At 37.6% G+C, this 21,890-nt stretch overlaps 1 protein-coding gene across 1 annotated transcript in view; it reads left to right on the top strand.

Annotated features, from left to right (window-relative positions):
* The window catches only part of LOC124157514 (protein Spindly), a 39,073-nt gene extending 22,579 nt beyond the window's left edge, over positions 1–16,494 (top strand). The window contains exons 8-9 of the mRNA XM_046532312.1: positions 6,268–6,464; positions 16,284–16,494. Coding sequence (XP_046388268.1) covers positions 6,268–6,464; positions 16,284–16,294 — 208 coding nt within the window. The 3' untranslated portion in view covers positions 16,295–16,494. The remainder of the gene's footprint in view (positions 1–6,267; positions 6,465–16,283) is intronic.
* The last annotated feature ends 5,396 nt before the right edge of the window (positions 16,495–21,890 follow it).

Here is a 21,890-nt window from a genome sequence, read left to right on the forward strand (position 1 = left end):
TGTACTAGCAGTTTCTGATAATGCCGCGAACATTAAAGCCACTATTACGAAGGAATTAGGGTGGAAACATTTCGGTTGTTTCGCTCATACTCTAAATTTAGTGGTGAAAGAGGGACTTAAGGACAGTGAAATAACCTCTTTAATTGAGAAAATCAAAACAATAGTGAGCCATTTTCGCCGTTGCATAAAATCAAGTTCTTTGCTTCGGAGTGCTCAGGAGAGTAGAGGGAAACAGCCTTTGCGGTTATTACAAGACGTGCAAACACGATGGAACTCTACTTACTATATGATAAAAAGATTCGTTGAACTTGAAGTTACCATCAGAAGTACACTAGGCCTGATAGACAAAGATTTGCCTATTTTGAGTGCAGAAGAGTGGAAGGTGGCAAATTCTCTGTGTAGCATCCTGAAACCGTTTGAGGAAGTAACAACAATGATGAGCGGAGAAAAGTACCTCACGGCATCTATGGTAATTCCAATTGTCAATGGCTTAATGACTGTATGTGCTAACCTCCTGAAGCGGGATTTGCCACGATGCGTGTTAAACGTCGTTTCGATTTTCAAGAGCGAGATGAGTTCCAGGTTAGGAAATGTAGAATGCAGCAACACGCTTGCTGTGTGCACTTTCCTGGACCCACGCTTCAAGCAAATTGCATTTACGAGCACCAGCGCAGCTGAAAATGCGAAGACGCTGGTGCTACGTTTATTGGCTTCAGCCTCTAATATTGAAGCTGATGTAGCTTTGATGGAGCTTACCCCAAGTGCGGCACCCTCAAATGAGGATGACCTCGAGGTGTGGCATGCTCTGGATAAGAAGATAGCTGGGGTCCAACCAAAAGGAACCACAACATCTAGGGCAATTGTTGAACTTCAGCGGTACCAAGACGCTGACATCCTTCACAGAAGTGAAAATCCATTAATTTGGTGGAAAAATAATACATTTAACTATCCCAATTTGTCAGCGGTAGCCCGAGAAAAACTTTGCGCTATAGCAAGTTCCGTGCCATGCGAGAGGCTCTTCTCCAATGCCGGGCTGGTCCTCGGCGATCGCCGCACGCGCTTAGGAGACAATAAGCTGAACGCAATCCTTTTTTTAAATTCTATCTATAAATACATGAAGAAAACTGCTTAAATAATATGGTATACAAGACCGTGTAACCAAAGAGAATTGTTTCATTAATTTTATTTACTATGGAGAGAGCGATATTTTGTTTCATTATTGCTTATAGTATTTTTTTTTCTAGTATTTCACGAAACTATAAGTACCCTAATCGCTCAACTTGTTCTCATTTTTAGTTTATTTATAGTTTTAATTATTTTATTTAGTTGTTGATAAGAGTGATCCTTTGTTTGATTATTGCATTTTAAATTATTTCATGGTTATGATCACATGCATAATTTCACACAACGGTAGCTTGTGTGTCCTAGTCTTTTTGTTTTCCTGTACTCAGAGGCCTATACTTAAGAAATTATGGTTTTTATTATTTTATTTAGTTGTGGATAAGAGTGATCCTTTGTTTGATGATTGCCTTTTAAATTATTTCATGGTTATATGATCACATGCATAATTTCACACAACGGTAGCTTGTGTCCTAGTCTTTTTGTTTTCCTGTACTCAGAGGGCAATACTTAAGAAGTTATGGTTTTTATTATTTTATTTAGTTGTGGATAAGAGTGATCCTTTGTTTGATTATTGCCTTTTAAATTATTTCATGGTTATGATCACATGCATAATTTCACACAACGGTAGCTTATGTGTCCTAGTCTTTTTTGTTTTTTTCTGTACTCTTTTTTGTACAATTATATTTTTGTTTAGCGTATAAAATTTACGATGGAAAGCACCCTGATCATTGTGTTTTATTATTGCTTACAATTAGTTGTATAAGTACTTAAAAACACTAATTCACATAATAGGAGAATGTGGATCCTAATCGTATTATTTTAACCCAAAGAAAAAAGTTTCCCGATAATCCATTTATTATGATGAATAACATCCCCATACGAAATATGCAGCTAAGGTTAGCATATGAAATATGTTAACAATGCCGACGTTATTTTAATGATTATCACTCATCAATTCATTTACCGTATAAAATTTACTCAATTATCGTAATATTAACTCAGAATCAGAACTATTCCCTCAAAAAAATATTTTGCCCAATTTTCCAATGTTCAGTAAGTTTATTTGTTCCTTTTGCGGAGAGCTACATTCATTGGAGTTGGACAAAGTAGCAGGAAATCACCGTTAATCACTGGATTCGGTGATGAAAGCACAGGCTGCTACCAAGTGATTAGCGTTATACCGCTACCTGTGATTGAAGGAAAGTAGCCGATCACTGCCGGTGACTAAATCAACGAATGCTCGAAATCACTGCCACTGTGAATACGGTGAAGATAGCTTATGCTGCTACCACTGCTACCAACAGTATAATGAAGGATATCTTACTCATCTTTTCTGAATCGTCATCGTAACGAATATCTTATATATCTTCTCTGATGAATAAGATATTCTTTACGAAATATATATGGATCATAGCCCTTATACACAAGAGCCATGATATGGCTAACGGTTTGAATCCTGACGGTTAGAATATATAATATGTTTAAAAAAAATGCCGACGGGATTTTAACGATTGCCCCTTATCAATTCCTTTACCATAATAAAATTTATTTAATTATCGTAATATTAACTCAGAATCAGGCATTTTCCCTCAAAAAAATATTTTGCCTAATTTCCCGATTTTCAATAAATTTATTTGTTCATTTTGCGGAGAGCTCATTCATTGTAATTGCCCAAAGTAGTAGGAATAGCAGCGCCACAAATCACCGATGACTTTCAAGAGTGATTTTCCTCGGTGATCGCAATCACAGTTAAGAATCACCGTTACTGATGAGTAGCAGTCACAGGTACCGAAGTGATTGGAAAATCACAGTTCCGCTCATCACTAACGTGGAGTGCCTTTCTAAAGTACTCAAGCAAGTATTGAGCTCATAGGAGTGTCTGAAAACTCCTGCTATCTCTGAATTTGAACTTGGGACTATGGGGTGGGAAGCCAACTCTCCAGCCACCATAAAAACCTAATCTATTGCCTCTCACGGGGGTATGAAAATTTTAGGAAAGTTTGGCAGTTAGGAAATAAAGTGATAGCTGTTTATCACATGGTTTAATTCAACTTTCAATATTATTGAGGTTCATTAGTAATAACTGAGTTTTCATTCATTTCCATGTGTGTCATTCCCTCAAGCTTTGTACAACTATACATCTGTGTAAATCCATTAGCATTAATTCTGAGATAATTCGGCATGTGTTTCCTGTAATGTATGCAACAAATTCACATTGGTGAGAACCTGGTTACATAGGTCACAGGGGGGTTACATTAGTTTTTCCATGAATACTTCTTAATAAGATACTGCCCCAATGATGGTAATTTGAGGGTTGTAAGAATTTTTACCATAAATATTCATTCATTAACCGATTTTATTCAACTTCAAATTTTGTTGATGTGTGTTTTTGTTGGGTCAAATTTTATCATTTAATTTTCATACAGGTCCATTCAACAGAAGTACTTTGAATATTTCACTTAGGCATAATTCTGATGATAATAGATTTTTTAGTCGTAGGTCTTTTAAGGCATAGTAAGGTCTGAATATTGTATTTTGGGAAAAACTTCCAATTTTCAAAAAATCAGAGGTTATAAGTTCATAATGACACATCTGGGGCAGCATTCTGTATAGGGCTACCGATGATCGTCAGTGTCCGTGGTTACGGACGATTGTAGCTTGCACCGACAGAAACACGATTTGTGGAATCTCTGCTGACAATGTCGTGATGTCATGCTTTTGTTGGTAGGAAAGTGACACCCGCACGCGAGGCTAGGTGCCTCGACCAATCATATTTCTTGCTTCCTTACGTTAATTCCTGAGATGCAGAGGGCTGCTCCGAAGGAAAGAGGCTAATGTGTTTCAGACTGTTAAGACTCTCTCTCGGACTCTTTTACGTGTTGACTATTCATACGCAACTGGACTTCTGCTCCCCGATGACCTTAAGGTTAGACGAGTGGACCCTTTACGTGGTAGACAATTCACCCAAAAACCTACGATGGCAAAAATGCATCTTAAACCATATCGCTCTCAAAAAACTCATTTCCAATAGCTCCAACTATCTAAATTAACTGATATTATTCAGATAAGGAGACGAGATAAATTACTTCGGTTGGTCGGCTGTCCAGATGCATGACGAGTAATGTTTTTGGCCATTTAGATTTCACAAATATATAAACAGAGAATAAAATATGAGGCAAGCAATACTATTAATATGCAAAAAATTATTGTAATTTTGTGACCACTTAGCGCTAGTTCATATTTTATCAAGAGAGTATTAAAGGTTATTTAATTAGGCTAAGCAGCTGGGATGTTTCCCCAAGGAACAAATCTGCCCTATATCAAAATTGCGCTAAACACTGCATGGGTGTATTGTGTATTATCTACATTCTGTCATTTTTACAAATGTAACGTATTGCTTTGCTTTTAAATTACCTATTACAATAGGCGATAGGTATTCATGGTTGACTTGAGATGTTTGGTTCCAAAATCAAATTATATAATAATTATATTATCAACAAAAGCGAATGGAACTTCAATACCATAATTGCTGTTGAGGAAGTCGTGGACATATGGCGAACAAAGAGGCAAACGATATAAACAAGCCGTGGCTGAAGATGCACTCGGAAACGTAATTATTACAGTACTAATAAAAATAATTTTGTCACTACTAATCGCAAGAGTAAAATTATTATAGGTGTAGGTGGACATATATGTAGCAGAAAGATGCCTATTTATAGTATTGCTTGCCTCAAATATTCTTTTTTGTCTATATATGAATCGAAATCCATTGTTGTGCATTACTCGTCATTGGGTCCAGATAGCCGGTCTCCTGAAGTAATTAGCAGAAGTGAGTATTTTTTAAGCACTACGGTTTGAGACGTAATTTTTGCCATCATAGGTTATCGGGAGATACCATGAACCTAGAAGAGAAATTGAAAGAGGTCAATTGCTTTGAAAACGGAGAGCGTCAAAGCGATATTGCGCGGAAGTTTAAATTCACGATGCCTTATTCTGAATAAAGACGAAGTTAAAACATCAGTCGCCTCAGCCTCACCAACTTCAACCAAGCGGTCAAGACGTACGGAAAGTTCATTGTAAATCTGTACAAAAAGACGAGGGTGGTAATCGCTCCGAGACATTTAGTGAAAGCTCCAGTTGGTTCCAGAATTTTAAACGGCTAGCAGGTATTTTCAGTGTGGCGATATCAGGTGAATCTGCACGTGTTGATAGCGAAGTCACTGCAACATTTTCTGATGAACTCCAAGCTGTGATTGAAAGTGGATCCTTTCCCCTGCAACTAGTTTTTAGTGTTGACGAGATGATTGTTTTGGAAAAGAATGCAATCTCGTTCATTCATTTTCAGGGAAGGAAAACCTGGGTCAGGTTTCAAGGCATTTAAAGACTTTCACGTAGCTGCTAGTGCCTCGGAGGACTTCAAATTGAAATGATTTATCATTCATGAACTCCACTAGCTATGAAATGGCATACAAAGTAGCATTTGCCTGTCATTTCGATGAGCGACAAAAGGGCCTGGGTGACACAATAATTGTTTGACAGGAGGGAATTTCAAAAGCACACTCAATTTTTTTAAAACTAGAATAAAAGTTTTTAAATGCATGCCTTGTATCTTTAAAGATATTTTAAACAATAAAAATTTTTATAAATAAGGTTTTCTAAGGCTATTTATGGGAATATATATATATGTTTATAAATTCAATACCCAAGACCTATGCTACTGGGAAGGCATCCCTATCTTCCCCATGTTGAAATGGTCTCAAATAATGCAAATTCGATTAGTGCAAAGACTCCATGGAACACATCCCTTGAGCTAAGCAAGAAGCAAGTCATGGGTGTATCGATACTAATTTATTTTAACAAGAAAAAAACTTCTTTTAATGCATGCCTACTATCTTTAAAGATATTTTAAACTATAAATGTTTTTATAAATAAGGTCCTCTAAGGCTATTAATAGGAATATATATATGGTTTATAGGAAATTCCATACCCAACACTTATGCTACAAGGAAGGCATCCTTATCTTTCCAGAATCTTTGTTCCTAGAATGACCTTGTAAATAAACCTCTCTCTAGAAATTGTACCTGCCTATATTTGTATTCCTTTTTTACCATTACAATTTAAAGTTAACGATAATATTTTTTACAGGGAAGAAATCAAGAAGCTAAAGGAAAACCTGAATCAGTTATCCATATGTAAGTTGTTAAGTGATGAAGAAATGTATAAGATAAAGGCTGAATTGAGAAGATTGAGAGCAGAAAATGCGCATTTAATGAGGACGGTTTATGAGCAGAAATTAGTTTCTAGCAGGAATGACAAGTGCTTGGAGGGACTAATGGAAAATGGTATTTATTTTGTTCATGTAAATTAGTGCATATATCATCATAGAATTAATGTTAATGGCTATTCAAGCATTCAAATTTTATGAAGGGATGCAGTGAAATTTCATTGCTTTTTATAGTTAATGACTAAATCATAAGAAAGTGGTGAATGGATATGATTTTGTGGTATGATGAATTTAAGTTCAGAGGTTTTCAAACTAATTTTTCCCCTTTTGTCAGTTTTTGTAGCTAGACAAATTAAAAGCAATTTGGATATAGTTCAGAGTGTAAATGTAATCAGAAAGAGCCGATACTGGGTAATATTAGTTAAAATGATATTATTTGGAGTTTTTAAAATGATATTATTTATTAAGTGTGCCACTGAAATAAAACTGCTTAAAAATTTCCATTTTATAATCTGAATTTCGGCTAGAAAACAATTTGAACGGTCATTTAACCCCTCAAGCGTGTGCGACACAGCATATGCGTCCTCGCTATTCCGTCCCTATACGGTGCTTTAATCGTAGGCATTTAAACCACCCAGGGTGCTTTAATTTAGAGGCACTTCAGATTTTGTGCAGACATGAAGTAAAATATTTTTTTGAATCTTATCACAATGCAAAAAAAATCCAAAAAAATATATTATATAAATAATTGTTTAAATTTTATCATAATGAACACGTACTTACAATTTTCAGACCCATTAACTTTTTCCTGCTCCTCTTATCCGGTGGTTAATAGTTGACCTGCGTGTGATACTGCTCAAAACAGGGTTCTAAGCAGAGTGAGGGTGTTCCTGGGCAGTTTTTGCATCTAAATCTTGTCTCTTTTCTCTTTCCGTTTTTTGTGCACGCAACACACTTTCTTCTTCCAACCTTAAATGTCTCAGTTTTCGGGTTTTGTTGAACAGAATGCTGCCCGGTCAATCGCGTACATTCCGTATCGATATCCGAGGGCCGTCCTTTGCGCTGTTCTAAATTCTGCCCATGATACTTAGCAATTATTTTGATTACTAAGCTCATTCTGAATGATAGGTGATCTTTGCTATTACCAGCCTTACGGTATAAAATGTACGCGTTCAACACAGCCGTATTAACTAAGTGATTGAATAATTTCTTGTACCACACTTTTGTCCTTTTTCTTTCCAGCAGGAACGATTCTAAAAGTTGATCTATTAAATCTACACCGCCCATATATTTATTATATTCTGTTACACACATAGGCTTGTTTACACATTCTAGCCCGCCCTTTCGACTTACGGGTTGCATTTGGTCTGAATGCTTTGTAGTCAGCAATGCAACATCGCGTTTATCCTTCCACTTCAAAGCAACCAATTTCCCACACTTTGCACTAACAACTTCTCCTCTCTTTAGTTTCTTTTTGAGGTTTACTGGCATACCTTTACGCGTGATTTTCACGGTTCCAACAGCATCTGTTGTCCTCTGAACTAACCTATGGAAAAGATCGGGACTACTGTAAAAATTGTCCATATAAACACATCTACCAGAGTCTAATACAGTGGAACCTCGTTAAAGCGAGTACGGGCTATAGCGACACCCCCGCTATTACGAGAGATAGCCGATGCACCGTCAATTGGCCCTATAGTAAGCGTGTTAAAAAATTCGTTTTTATGAGACCCTTTCGGCGTTGGCTCTCGCCATAGCGAGGGTTTCACCGCCGGAAGACTTTCATCAAGACTCTTTAACCACTGTAACTGCTAGCGATCTGTTAGAAATGAAGTTAATGGAGTGCTCAGTCTCAAATTTATGTGGTAAACTGTCGTTCGATAAATATAATGATTGACGAAACAATGCTTTGCATGATTTTTATTCAGTGCGGCGCACAGTGGGCTGAAATCGAAAAAAGCTGGACAAAACCTCGAAAATGGTTTTTTTGAGTATGGAAGTTGAAACTTTGCACAGTTGTTGCCAACACATTAGTGCATTTTTTGGCGCAAAATATTTTTCTTAGGCTAATTTTTTGTATAAAATACATAGCCTCAAAGTTGAACAAATTTGGCGCAAATTGCCCGCTTTGAATTTTTTTCGAAATTCAGCATGTTTAAACTAATGTCACACCTTAAGTAGTAATTCAATAGCAACAAAAATTTATAAAATTATTAAGCGGCTTGTTATCATCGATTACCCTCAACTTTCACGACTTAGTTGTTGTATTTGTGACCAATACGATACAAAATGGCGGACCCTGTTTTTCGTCGAATTTTTGTGTTTATGTAGGATTTTAAAAAAAGGATCACCGAGTTACCTCGAGATATTTACACCACATATACAGCAAAGTATATAGATTATGATAATCGGAAGTACAGCTGCGACCACCTGCGACGCCGAAATTAAGATCGATTTTTCGAACGTGCGGCACCGCCCGGAGCTGGCTGCTGGCCACGGGAATTACCTTACTCGACGGATGTTGGATAGTGAATCATTTTAAGCAAATTTATTGTATAAAAGCTATGATGTATTATTACTACATTTATTTTCCTTTTGTTGTAACCTGATTTTTTTTACTGTCTTTTAATATTTATCGTCGATGCAGTACAAAATGGCGGATGCTAATTTCAGTAACATTTTTGCCCGTATGCGGCTGTATAAAAAGGAGGACACCGAGTTGCTCTCAGATATTTACAACGTAATTGCATCAAGCCTTTCAGAGTCTTCATCCACAGAAATAATCTGCGACCGTTCGCAACAAACTAAATAAAATCGATGTTTTTACCGTGCCGCGCAGTCCGCGGCTGCTCCCTGAGCTCATGGAATGTCGTGGCGCAGCGTACATTATAAAGCGCTATGAATGCATAGCCTTTGCTGGGGGTGTATTTAATGTTATTATCAACGATATAGGCTTTTAGGCTTCTTTCTCAGCCCTTTCATTTTGATAAAAGGTTATCAATGAATATTTAAATGAACCCTATGTACATGTAATAGCATTACTCCGAGTCGGTTGATAAACTGTCGCTTTCACTTCGAGGCTGCAGGATTTCTGGGTCATCGTCATTTAGTAACAGTATATTCCTCACTTCTATCGGCATTCTTCGGGATTTCTTCGTAATTAGGGGTGCGGCGTTGGATATCACTAGATCCGAGATCAGGAGGAGCCGACGAAATAAGTCATCGTTGGTAGATATTCTAGAGTGCTTCTTGCTAAAGCTTTCTCGATATTTTCTGCTATCTTTATTGCGTGCTTCAATTGCTTCTTCAGGTAATTGCCCTAGAGGAAGAATCATCTCTGAAGCTATACCTGCTCCGTGTATTAGGACTTCATGAACGGTTGGGGGCACCATAGAAGTCATAAACAAATATTCCTCCGACCTAGGCTCTTGTTGCCAAACTTGCTTATACTGTGAATGCCCAGAACTGCCTTCGAAACCATATTTACAAATCAGAGTGCACTTCAATTCACTTCTGGCATCAGAAACAGTTGCCACTCAAGCTAGAATCCGTGAGGCAGTGTGCGAGAGGAGAGTTTACTGATTGACTTCGCACGATATTTCTATAATCTCTATGCCATCCGGGTACGCAGCATTTTTAGCAAACCTCACTCTTTCATAGTTCGGGTATAATTTATGACCATGGCTTTCAGCTATTTTCCGAAGACCCTTGTACTGGTATTTTGTTAGGTGCATCGATATGATGACAGAAAGAGCCTCGTCTTCTGACATCATGGAGGAACCTGAGATGGGTGTCTTCCATTTAGCTAGGACTCTCCTTGCTCTTCTTATATTGGTCGTTGTAATTTCCTTCACTAATTTGGAGGCCGCCTCATCTCCTTCCTCTCTTAATGTCACCGATGCTGCAAATGATAAAGTTGCCGCCGAGTGAGAAGATATAAGACTTTCAGTCTTCCTCCTCTTAGTTCTTTCGCTAACTTTATCATTTTTTTCCAGGCGTCCACTAGATTATAATGGGATCAAAATGAGTAAAAAATCGCCCTTAAATCCATTGAGATAATGCAACAACTCAGGTCACTTATTAATCGCATATACTTACCCAAAGAATTAGAAGCTCTTGTCAATTCTAGAACGTTTTCTGGTACATATATAGGTGCTTTCAGCCACTCAATATTATTCCTCAAAAATCTTTCATTGTTTCTACTGCAGGCTTCCCATTTCCTTTGGTAGCGAATCAAAAAATATCGTTTAAGAGAGTCACTAAGGCCCTTCGTAGCTTCAATATTACCTTGCGCGTGAAATTTTTTCGCCAGATATTAGGTACATTAAAAATTCATATCTCTCGGCAAAGGATTTACATCCGCATTTGACAACTTTTTTATGAAGCAATAGACGAGTTACCTCGAGACCAGACATTTTTAAAATTGCTCCAAATTTGTTGTTCAATTCATCACTGGTTCTATTTCAGGCAAACGAGTTACCAATAACAAGTAACATACATGAAAATTAAATAAAGGGTCAATTCTAGAGGCGTTAATGGTAAATAAAAAAGGAGAAATTGCTTTTAGCACGAGGCAAATATAAAGAACCACAAATGAAAATCTCTTACCAGTTTGGATGATAGATGCCTGGTGAATGAGTGATTGACACCGCCAATGCAGTTAAAGCAGAAAACCGATGAGATTCCCCGGAGTTCTCAATATCCAAAGCGCGTGTATTCGAGTGCATCCAAAATCACCACAGCAAAACTAACCTCTTTCACTGTATATTCAAAACTAATTATTCAAATAATATAAGCATTTCTTTCTGGAAACGGAATTTCCGAAAAAGGTAAAAGGGACCGCACACGAGCAACGTGGGGTCATAAAAAGGCCCTTTGCGCGACTACCGCATGGGGTGGACGGACAAATACCAACCAGCTGCAGGCTGGTCGGTTGGTTGTAAAATCTATTTTGTCCTTGAGGTTAGAAGCAGGCTAATAGAGTCGTTTTCCCATCCAAGGAATAATAAAATGCACGAGCGGAATTCTCAAATAGAAAGAAAATAGCAAGTCAGCTAGTTTGCATTCGGGAATTTGGTAAATTGTCACTAGTCAGTAAAAATGGACAGAGGAATGAATTCATTTACCTAAAGTGACAAAAAACCAACTTGAATTGAAAAGGGTAATAATTATGTTGGAATAAAACATATCCACAGTAAAGACTTCATAGCGCTTTATGATTAACGCTGCGTCACGACATTCCATGAGCCCAGGGAGCAGCCATGGACTGCGCGGCACGGTAAAAACATCGATTTTATTTAGTTTGTTGCGAACGGTCGCAGATTATTTCTGTGGATGAAGACTCTGAAAGGCTTGATGCAATTACGTTGTAAATATCTGAGAGCAACTCGGTGTCCTCCTTTTTATACAGCCGCATACGGGCAAAAATGTTACTGAAATTAGCGTCCGCCATTTTGTACTGCATCGACGATAAATATTAAAAGACAGTAAAAAAAATCAGGTTACAACAAAAGGAAAATAAATGTAGTAATAATACATCATAGCTTTTATACAATAAATTTGCTTAAAATGATTCACTATCCAACATCCGTCGAGTAAGGCAATTCCCGTGGCCAGCAGCCAGCTCCGGGCGGTGCCGCACGTTCGAAAAATCGATCTTAATTTCGGCGTCGCAGGTGGTCGCAGCTGTACTTCCGATTATCATAATCTATATACTTTGCTGTATATGTGGTGTAAATATCTCGAGGTAACTCGGTGATCCTTTTTTTAAAATCCTACATAAACACAAAAATTCGACGAAAAACAGGGTCCGCCATTTTGTATCGTATTGGTCACAAATACAACAACTAAGTCGTGAAAGTTGAGGGTAATCGATGATAACAAGCCGCTTAATAATTTTATAAATTTTTGTTGCTATTGAATTACTACTTAAGGTGTGACATTAGTTTAAACATGCTGAATTTCGAAAAAAATTCAAAGCGGGCAATTTGCGCCAAATTTGTTCAACTTTGAGGCTATGTATTTTATACAAAAAATTAGCCTAAGAAAAATATTTTGCGCCAAAAAATGCACTAATGTGTTGGCAACAACTGTGCAAAGTTTCAACTTCCATACTCAAAAAAACCATTTTCGAGGTTTTGTCCAGCTTTTTTCGATTTCAGCCCACTGTGCGGCGCTTATAAATTGTTTGAATAGTTAGTCGTTATTTGAGTAAGGAAATTTAGTGATGCAAAAAAACATCGCATTTCGTCTGGATTTATGCTTAAGTTTATCGGATAGATGTTAATCTGTCGCCGCACCACTCCTGTTCCTGTATATCTGTTCGCAACAGGTATACAGTGAGTCCTCGTTTAACGTCACTTACCGTTCCTGAAAAATGTGACGATAAACGAAATGACGTTAATCGAAGCACAATGTCCCATAAGAAACAATGTAAAAAGTGAATATCGGCTCCTAGACCTCACAATACCTACGCGAAAAAATTTTAGCGTATCATATTTGGGCCATTTCTTACGATGGGAATGCCAAACTATGGCATAAACACGAGTCCCTGTCTTCATTGACGGCAATACCAGCAGCGACGTACATCCTTCTCCATTTTTGTATCTTCCCGCGTTTTTTTTTTCGGCTTCGCTATGGTGGTCACCTGGGCACCATCATCGCTGAAACATCGTCGCAGTTACAGGAACCAAGATTATTGAGAACACGGCGAAAAAGTGACGACAAATACTCCGAGTTCTACCCGGAAAAATTCCTAGAAATCACTTTTCAGGTTCCAGAAAACCGTTATGTCAAGAAAAATTTGCTAAAACTTTACTTGACATTTACGCACTTAACATTTGCGCACCTACCTAAGAATTTATTTTGCAGAAAATTTGCTATAAACGTAATCGAAATTGACAATAAACACACCGTTTTACACTTTGTTTAGACTGACTGTATTACCGCCCACAAAACGAACAACCTGCAACGCCCGCCGCTTCGCATTTTTTCTCGCGCGAAATTTAAAAGACCTGACGTTATCGCGAAGCAAAGGTGCGATAAACGAATGACGGTCTCAAAATTTTCGTGACGTTATCGCGAAATGACGTTAAACTGGGTGACGTAGAACGAGGACTCACTGTATTGGCTATTATTTGCTCCACCTCCGGTAAAGCGACAATTCGCTATAGCGAGTGTTTATTAGTGCACCGTGGGGTGTCGTTATATCGAGGTTGCACTGTAGTTTCTCACACAAACTTAGAACAACTTTAGTTGAAAAAAGACCTGTGTCCTTTGTGATTTCACAGCCCAATTTTGTCCCTGAGCCACAGTAAATAATAAAATTCCATAAATACCCTGCGGAGTCACAAAGTTCAAACAATTTTATCCCAAACCGGGAAGCTTTCATGGGAATATACTGTTTCCACGACAGTCTACCTTTCCACAACAACAAAGACTCATCTACACTGATTTCCTTACCGGGTATATACACTTTTTGGAACTTATTTTTCAAATATTCACTAATTGGTAAAATTTTATACAGTTTTGGATCCTTTTTTACCAATTCCTCATCGGTATTATCTACAAAATGGAGAAATTTGGTGAGCAATGAAAATCTTTGCTCACTCATTACATTGGGAAAAAATGGAGTCTCTAATGAATGCTTTCTGCTAAAATACATTCTGAGGCTTGGTTTCTGAATTACTCCCATCAACATCAGTAAACCTAAATACACCCTTATTTCCCCCAGAGTTGTGGGGACCCACTTTTGGAAGCGCGACTTTTTTTGCTTCGTAATTTTCTCTTTCTCACGAGCAAGAAACTGTGCTGCGTAGCGGTTTGTCTCAGTCACTATAATTGAAATTATTTCATCATCAAAAAATAACTCAAAATATGCCATGGGATCATCTATACACGGAACAGGCAATATTTGTTTTCCCACTAATTCACACGCAAAAGGTTGAGGAGGGTCAGCACTGTCGATCTCTTGCCAATTATTTTCTTGAAGATTCACAGAAAAATGAGAAGGTCCTTCGCTCTCTTCGGAACTGGAATCCAGAGAGTATCCAATTGAAATTTCCGAAGTAGTATCTGAGCATCCTGCGCTCTCTTCTTCCAAAGCGTCAAGCACTTGCTCATCGCACAACTCACGCGAGCTAGAAGCCATGGTCAACTAAAGAGGGGTACAGATATGGAGTGGATTCAAGGCCGAAAAAAAATAAAAAAAATCACCAAAGCAAGCGTAGGGATGAAAACACCCCAACCCTTAGCCTCAACGTCGTAAATAAGATACCAAGATGCGGGGATGCTGGCCGGTCTTCGAGGCTCCGTGAGGCGTTGAGAGACAATGCCTGGACGGACCATGCCTTCATTATCATTGCCTCGATGAAAGAGAAAGGAAACGATGAGGCAGAGAAGCAGATGATAACGAACCCAAGACGAAAGCATTCAGCATCCCCACACGTCACACACAATCGCTAAGAAAGCACATAACCAGAGCTTGAGTGGAAGGATATCTTTCATTAGCATCAACCAGACGCTGACCCTAGAGGAAGCGATTCTTTCCTGACACCAGCTAGAAAAAAATATTCTAAAAAATACGAGAACGCAAACACAGACCACAGGGGCACAGAACGATAGCAGGCAGATGTGTCTCACATATATACTCACTAAAAGTACATATATGGAAGCTTAAGAGATAGGAATGCCTAATGAAACATTCGGACGCATAGGGTGCGTCGCACACGCTTGAGGCATGGCAATCGGACGACACAAACGCTGTGTCGCACACGCTGAGAGAACGACCACGGGCATTTAAAGTCACGCTTGAGGGGTTAAACCTACTTGAATCTTAAAACATTTTCAAGAACATTCTTTACTACGTCCTCAAAAATTCAGGGAAATCTCATGTGAGGAAAAGATTAGATTACAAAAAAGAATATGTAATAAGAATTGTGTTTATTAATTTGCCTTATGAAAAGAAGAATTAAGGTTGTTTTACCAAATTTATATCACCCACTATGACTAAAAACAATATAGGTTTGAAATACTCAAAAATGTGCGTGACCTAATGCAATGACAGTATAAATGTGCATCACTACAATAAGTGATGAAATCTATAGGCCTTCTAGGTTTTGCATTCACAATAGAATATACATAGCATCTTGTACTAAAAATTAATGGAAATATTACAAAAATATAGCAAAAAATATTGAAGTCTTTAAAATCGGATGGCATAAGGAAAAATGAAAGGTTGACAAAAACTTTGCGTTTTAGATCCAAATTATTTGATAATAGACCCAATAACGACGTTTGTAGCCATGATCATCCGCCAAAAAAACACACCCCCGGCTACCGGCTAGCGTGCCCATACGGGATCACCCAAAAAGAAATTCAAATTCCTTGTCTTATGCGAAAGATATCACAATGCTGGCGAAATAAACTGAAGTAGACAACATTCATTATAAGGATAAGATTAAACACATAGCCGCTTATCGAAAATAAAAAGGAAAAAAATCGCATTTCCTGAAGACACTTCGCCATTTTTCCTCTTTTACCGCCTCGAACACTATGAGTAAAGATACACATCGTGCCACAGTCAACTGCTGGTATAAATGCTGCCCGTAAACACACGAACCGAATAAAGTAATACATTGTAATCATTTTTGGTGGAGACAGCATGCTCTTCATTGTTTTGGTCGGAATTTATACATAATTTTTTAGACCATTGCAGCTGTGCCCATATGGGCATTCTAGCCGTTCAAGGGTTAATCAATCACACCATAAACCTCAGTTGCTCATAACCAACTCATTTTTTTGGAGTGCTGTTAAATTGATATATATACTCTTCTGTGATGTTTATGTTTGTCCTTTATTATCATATTTTATATTGTGTTATTTATACCCTTCTCTACTCAAATGTAACTCCTATCTCTTTATGGTGTCTATTTTCCAGGAGAGAAGTAGCTCCAGAAGTCAACCCCCAAAAACTGTCCATCAAGACTGTTCACTGTGCATTCTCAATAAATAAATTTTTTACATTTGATATTTTTAATGAAAAATATATTTAATAATTTAAATTTAATTAGAGAAATTATAAGATAATTCTATTGTTGTAGCTTAATGTCTACGGATGAAACATTTAATATTAAAGTCTTCCTTTTGAATGGTGTTATTATTTATTGGTCAGTTTCCAAAGGTGCTGCACTTTTCCCTTGATCTGATAAAATTTATTACCTTATTTATCGGTACACAATGTGGCCCCATAACTTAGTTGGCTTGGGAATATGGTTGTAAAATGTGGCCAAGACTGCTGTTGCCGGTCCTACGAAAGTTATTTGGAAAGCATTTACCTTTGTTTGGAGATTGTGTTTGTGAATGAGTCACTTGCTATGTATGTTTGGACTTGAATCTCATATCACCTGCAGTGGCTAAACCACTAAAAGCTTAAAATACTTATATAGTGTTGTGAAAATAACACAAAGCTCCCTGATATCTTTATGTAGGAAACACGAAAACTACTTGGAAAGGTCTGTATTAGGAAAGCTTTGAGTAAAAAAAATTAAGTCTTCCTCCTTATCTTTCCAAAATTGGGATACACTGTTTTGGGGTTCATGTGATCACAGCTTATATTCTTGGCATTAAAACTGCTTGAATGCCCAATGTTCTTGTGTTGTGGTGGGTAAAATATTTAGCTATGGGCCTCAAGATCTAACGATCCAATCTTAGTGACAGCTGATTGGATGCTGTGTTCATATTGTGGACTTTTTCAGGTCATTAAAATTTTGCAGAACAGTGATTAAAGTCCCAAGGGAAGAAAAATTAATATTAGAATTATGCTTTTTAATTGATGCAATATAACTCTACTTTGCGTAATCATTCAGACTGTTAATAGAGCAGTAATATGTTATTGCCTTTTGGGTCATTTCATGTCAAATCAACCAATATTTTGACCAAATGACACCCACCGACTTGGATTTTCATGAAACTTGCCATAGTCATACATTCTGGTATGATTAGAGATTATGTTCAACCTTAGCCTGTAATTGTTAATGAAATATGAGCAATTGAAATTTGGGTTATACCCCTTAAGTGCCGCAACGTGCAACACATAGTGACATATTTTCATCCATAACTCCATTCCTGTGAGTTGAAAAAGCATGATTTTTTTCTAAAGTTAAGTAGTTCATAATGATCCCACTTTTATCATTGAATATTCACTGCATGAAGTAATTCAGCTGCAAAAAAATAAAGTACAAAAAAATCTCACTTGTACACATTGATACCAGTTTTCATTGTCAGCATCCACAGGGAAAGGCCATGCGAATACAGACTCATGGTTCAGTTTAAAGTAATCATTATAATGTATGAGCAAAGATCCTGATGGTAAAAAATCATGAGTCTGGTGTTTCATTTTGTAAAAAGAAATACCCATTCATGGTCACGGGAAAAATATGGCATGTTTTTCAAGGCACATAGAAATTACACAATTTAGAGGAGAGATAAGCTTAAACTCATAATTAAACAATATTGGATTAATGCATGCATTATCTCACTGCTATAGCGTATGCTACCGGCTCTTAGAGTAGGAAACGCATAAGCAATCATGTGAATGTACTCCCCCATGTACTGGTAATTTCGTGCTATCAGAACTATTTGAGCGGAGGGAGTTTTAATTTAAAAAAAACTGCGTGACCCATGGTGCACTATCACATTCTCCATTTCTTTTAATCTCAGTCCAAAGACCAGATATGTACATGTCATATCCAGAAGTATTGACATCACAGGAATGTACATTGCCAAAGGGAACCCTCATCAAATCACTTGAATTCAGAAATTTCTCAGGTACTTACTCCTTTCAATATTTCATTTAGTGATTCTATATCATTGAAATTTCGGTAAAAACAGTACAATTAAATTAACAACCTTACCAATTGATTTGAAAGCGAGACTTCTCCTTTTAACTGGCTGACCAGTTAAATATTTTTTTGAATGTTGGCCACTTCCACCCTCAAGAAGTAGTATGACCTCCTAGAGCTTGTGGTCGCAGGAGAACTAAGCGCACACAATATGCAGTGTCCTATATAGTGGCACACAGCAAACATCATCTCTCTCTGGCCAAGAGAATGAAGGTGAGGGTCCTTTAGATGTCATGAATTTAATTGAAATATCACCTTCTTCATGGTTGAGAGCTTCCACTACTCCAATTTACCACTGCTATTCCAACAATGCAGCACTTTATTTTACATTTTGGTTTCAATACTTTTGCCATGAAAGACCAAATGCCACTAAATCATGATACAGGTCATAGGGGGGGGGGCACGGGTGCACGTGCCCCTCCAGGCCTTTAAAATATATGCAAGATTTTTAATACGGTCCCATTATCATCGTGTTCATTTTGTATTACGGGCATCCCTGTGCCCCCCCCCCAATAACAAAATCCTGGATAGGGCCTTGCTTGTTCCCCCCAGAAAGAAATCCTGGATCCGCCCCTGATACAGGTGGAGGCACCGTCCTAGAAAATGAGAGGTATGGAACATCTTATTGGAGTATCTTCTTCTATGCATGGAAGTTGTGAGGTGACATACAGAGTTATTTTGATAGCTTTTAAGATAAATGAATTGGCAGTTACTCTTTCTTCTCCTGGAATACAGCCAAATCCTGTTATTCAATTATATCGTGCGTATGATCGTGGATCTCCTGAGAGGAGCAAGCAAAGTTGACTGTGCAACTAATCGTATCTGCCGCCTCGACGCCAAACCCAACAACTGAATGTCGGATTCCGCTCAGTAGTGGACTTAGTCGGTCATTCTCGTGATCCCAATCACGGTGACAATTCATTTCAGTGACTCTGTCATGAACGGGAGGTCATGGGGGCCGATTGTGTAACTTTACGTTCGAACGTAACGATCCGGTTCCCGTGGAATTTAGATCAACAACTCGAAAACAATTGAAGGAGCGATTGTGTAACTTTACGTTCGAAAGTATTCCGGCTCTCGATCGAAAGCATCTCTTCGTCAACACATCACTTGGCGATAAGGCTATCGAATCGTTCACAGGTGAGGTTTGGGATGGAATTTAAATGTTTATTACCTTTCATGGCCACGTTTTATGTCCTTTTTTTTGGGATTAAGTGAATTATGCAATCAATTATATTCATAAATCGCAGTGTTATGTTGTTGATTACGTGAATTTGTAGTGAATTGACATAAATAATTGCAATTTATGCGTATTAGTTCACTATGGTATAAAGATGAGCAAGTTTACATTCGCTTCGCTGTGTAATGTGTGTGCAATTGAAAGGAAATTATCTCATGTGGAATTAAGTGAATTAAACATTCTATTTAATTTATACATCATTGTGTTATGTTTTAATAACGTGAATAAGTAGTGAAATTACATCGATAACTACAATTTGTACGTGTTAGTTTACTATACGATACAAAGATGAGGACGTTTACAATTGCTTCGCTATGTAATGTGTGTGCAATTCAAATGAAGTTATCCTTTTTGTATGCTTGATTTAAACGTGGTTCCACTATAGTATATTAGGTAAATTATAGTTGTGCTATAATACATTGCCAAATTTATATTCTCTACGAGGTTTAATTTAATTCAGATCATCGGGCGGTTATTGACAAGTAAATGATTTAATTTATGTATTCAAATAGTTTATTTTAACTTCTCAATGACGTCGTAAATTAAGTTGAATTTATATGGTTTATGTACTTCCATTAATGTCTCTGATGCGATATGGTTTCCTCAACAAAGGTAAATTTTTTGAAGTGATATTCGGGTGTTTGAGACGAGAGGGGATATCAAAGATGACTCTGCATATTTGCTTTTTCTTTCAAGTAATAGGTGAAAGGTTTGTGATGATGAGAATGCTTTTGATTGAGAATATTAACGTACTTATTTATTTCATGAGTTACGTGCTTTTTTAACTGTTTATCTTACGACTTATTATTAAGACGTTGTACTAATTCACACTCGTCAGTTTTTATTTCTTGCAAATATTCAATATTCTGCGGCATTGCTCCTTGCAGACACACAAAGGCGAAGACGAGAGCCTATCAATATCGAATATCCGTTCATATATTTGATCTAAATGACTTTAGTCAATTACAAATGATACAAGTTATTATTTAGCGAATTGCAAAAGTAACGAAACGGAGACTTACCGCGGCATTTCTAAATAGTCAGCGATATCTAAGTAAAAACTACTTATCCCAAATATCAGCTACGCTCCAACGAAAAGGAGGAAAGGAAATACTGAATTGAAAGAGATTGATTTATACGCAAAGTTAGATGCTTTCATTAATATAAACTTAATTGGCCAATTGTCTCTGAAACCAATATTGTTAAGTTAGTTTCGCTATTCAAAACAACCACAAGCACTCTCAGCCTTACTGCGCATGAGCAGAAAGAAAACAATCGCGTAACGTATTCCCAATTCCAAGTAAATATGACAACGTCGTAACTTTCGATTGCTTGTTGACGATCGTCCATACACAATCGCACATACGGCTTACGTTCGAATACCGGGAACTCAATCGAGAGTGAACGGATCTCTAACGATCGTTCGAACGTTAAGTTACACAATCGGCCCCATGATTGAATGGGTCATGATTGTGGAAAGTGGACGGCAATCACGACCGAGTAGGCAATCACGACTGCGTAGACAATCACGACCGAGGGGGCAATCACTACCCTGTTGTCAATCATGACCCGCTTATCGCTTTCTTCTTAAGGACAATATCTATGTATATCTTGTTAAAGGAGAGATGAGTTGTTATTATCATTAATCTATAAAGTTTTTTTTTCATTTATTAAAACGAGAAACTAGTTAATTTTTATCTTAATTACTTCCAAAACATTTACAAATACAGAATATGCCTTAATTGTTGTTTATTACACTCCTTTTATTGTTTTTCAAGGTACAGAATCAACGATAATTTCCAATCATTCGTGACCCATAGGGTTAGTGATCAATATTTTATTATGGAAAGTCAATATTAATAATGGAACTAATTGAAAGGCATGAGAGATAAATGGGCTCTTTCAAGATTTTCGGCATATCACCTGAGATATGAAGGCCATAGGTACCCTGAAATGTCGATTATAGAAAACTTTACAATTATTACGAACATTGTCTCTAAAAGTGATTACAATACCATGCCATTCATCACCACGAGTGAAAGAGCAGTCAAAAACGGTCAATTCAGGTCGCGAGTGACGTTCATCAACCGCGACATCTTCGAAGAATGATAGCGATTGGACTGTGTTTGAGAATGACCTATGCAATGAGCAATCACGAATGACCTAATGGCTGGCGATTGACGGAGAACGACCACGATCACGAATGACCTGCGTCTAGAACAATCATGAATGACCGACGATCGCGACTGATGGAGAACGTCCACGGTCACGAACGACCGACGGGAGGAAATGACCCTCTCGGTCATCTGAATGATCCCGTTCACCGATCAATCTCGGAGATGACCCTGGTCACATGATTCGATCGTTCATGACCGACCCATCACTACCGCTCAGTCACACGTGC

The sequence above is a fragment of the Ischnura elegans genome, chromosome 4 (genome assembly GCF_921293095.1).
Source record: "Ischnura elegans chromosome 4, ioIscEleg1.1, whole genome shotgun sequence".
In the NCBI taxonomy this organism is placed as follows: Eukaryota; Metazoa; Arthropoda; class Insecta; order Odonata; family Coenagrionidae; genus Ischnura; species Ischnura elegans.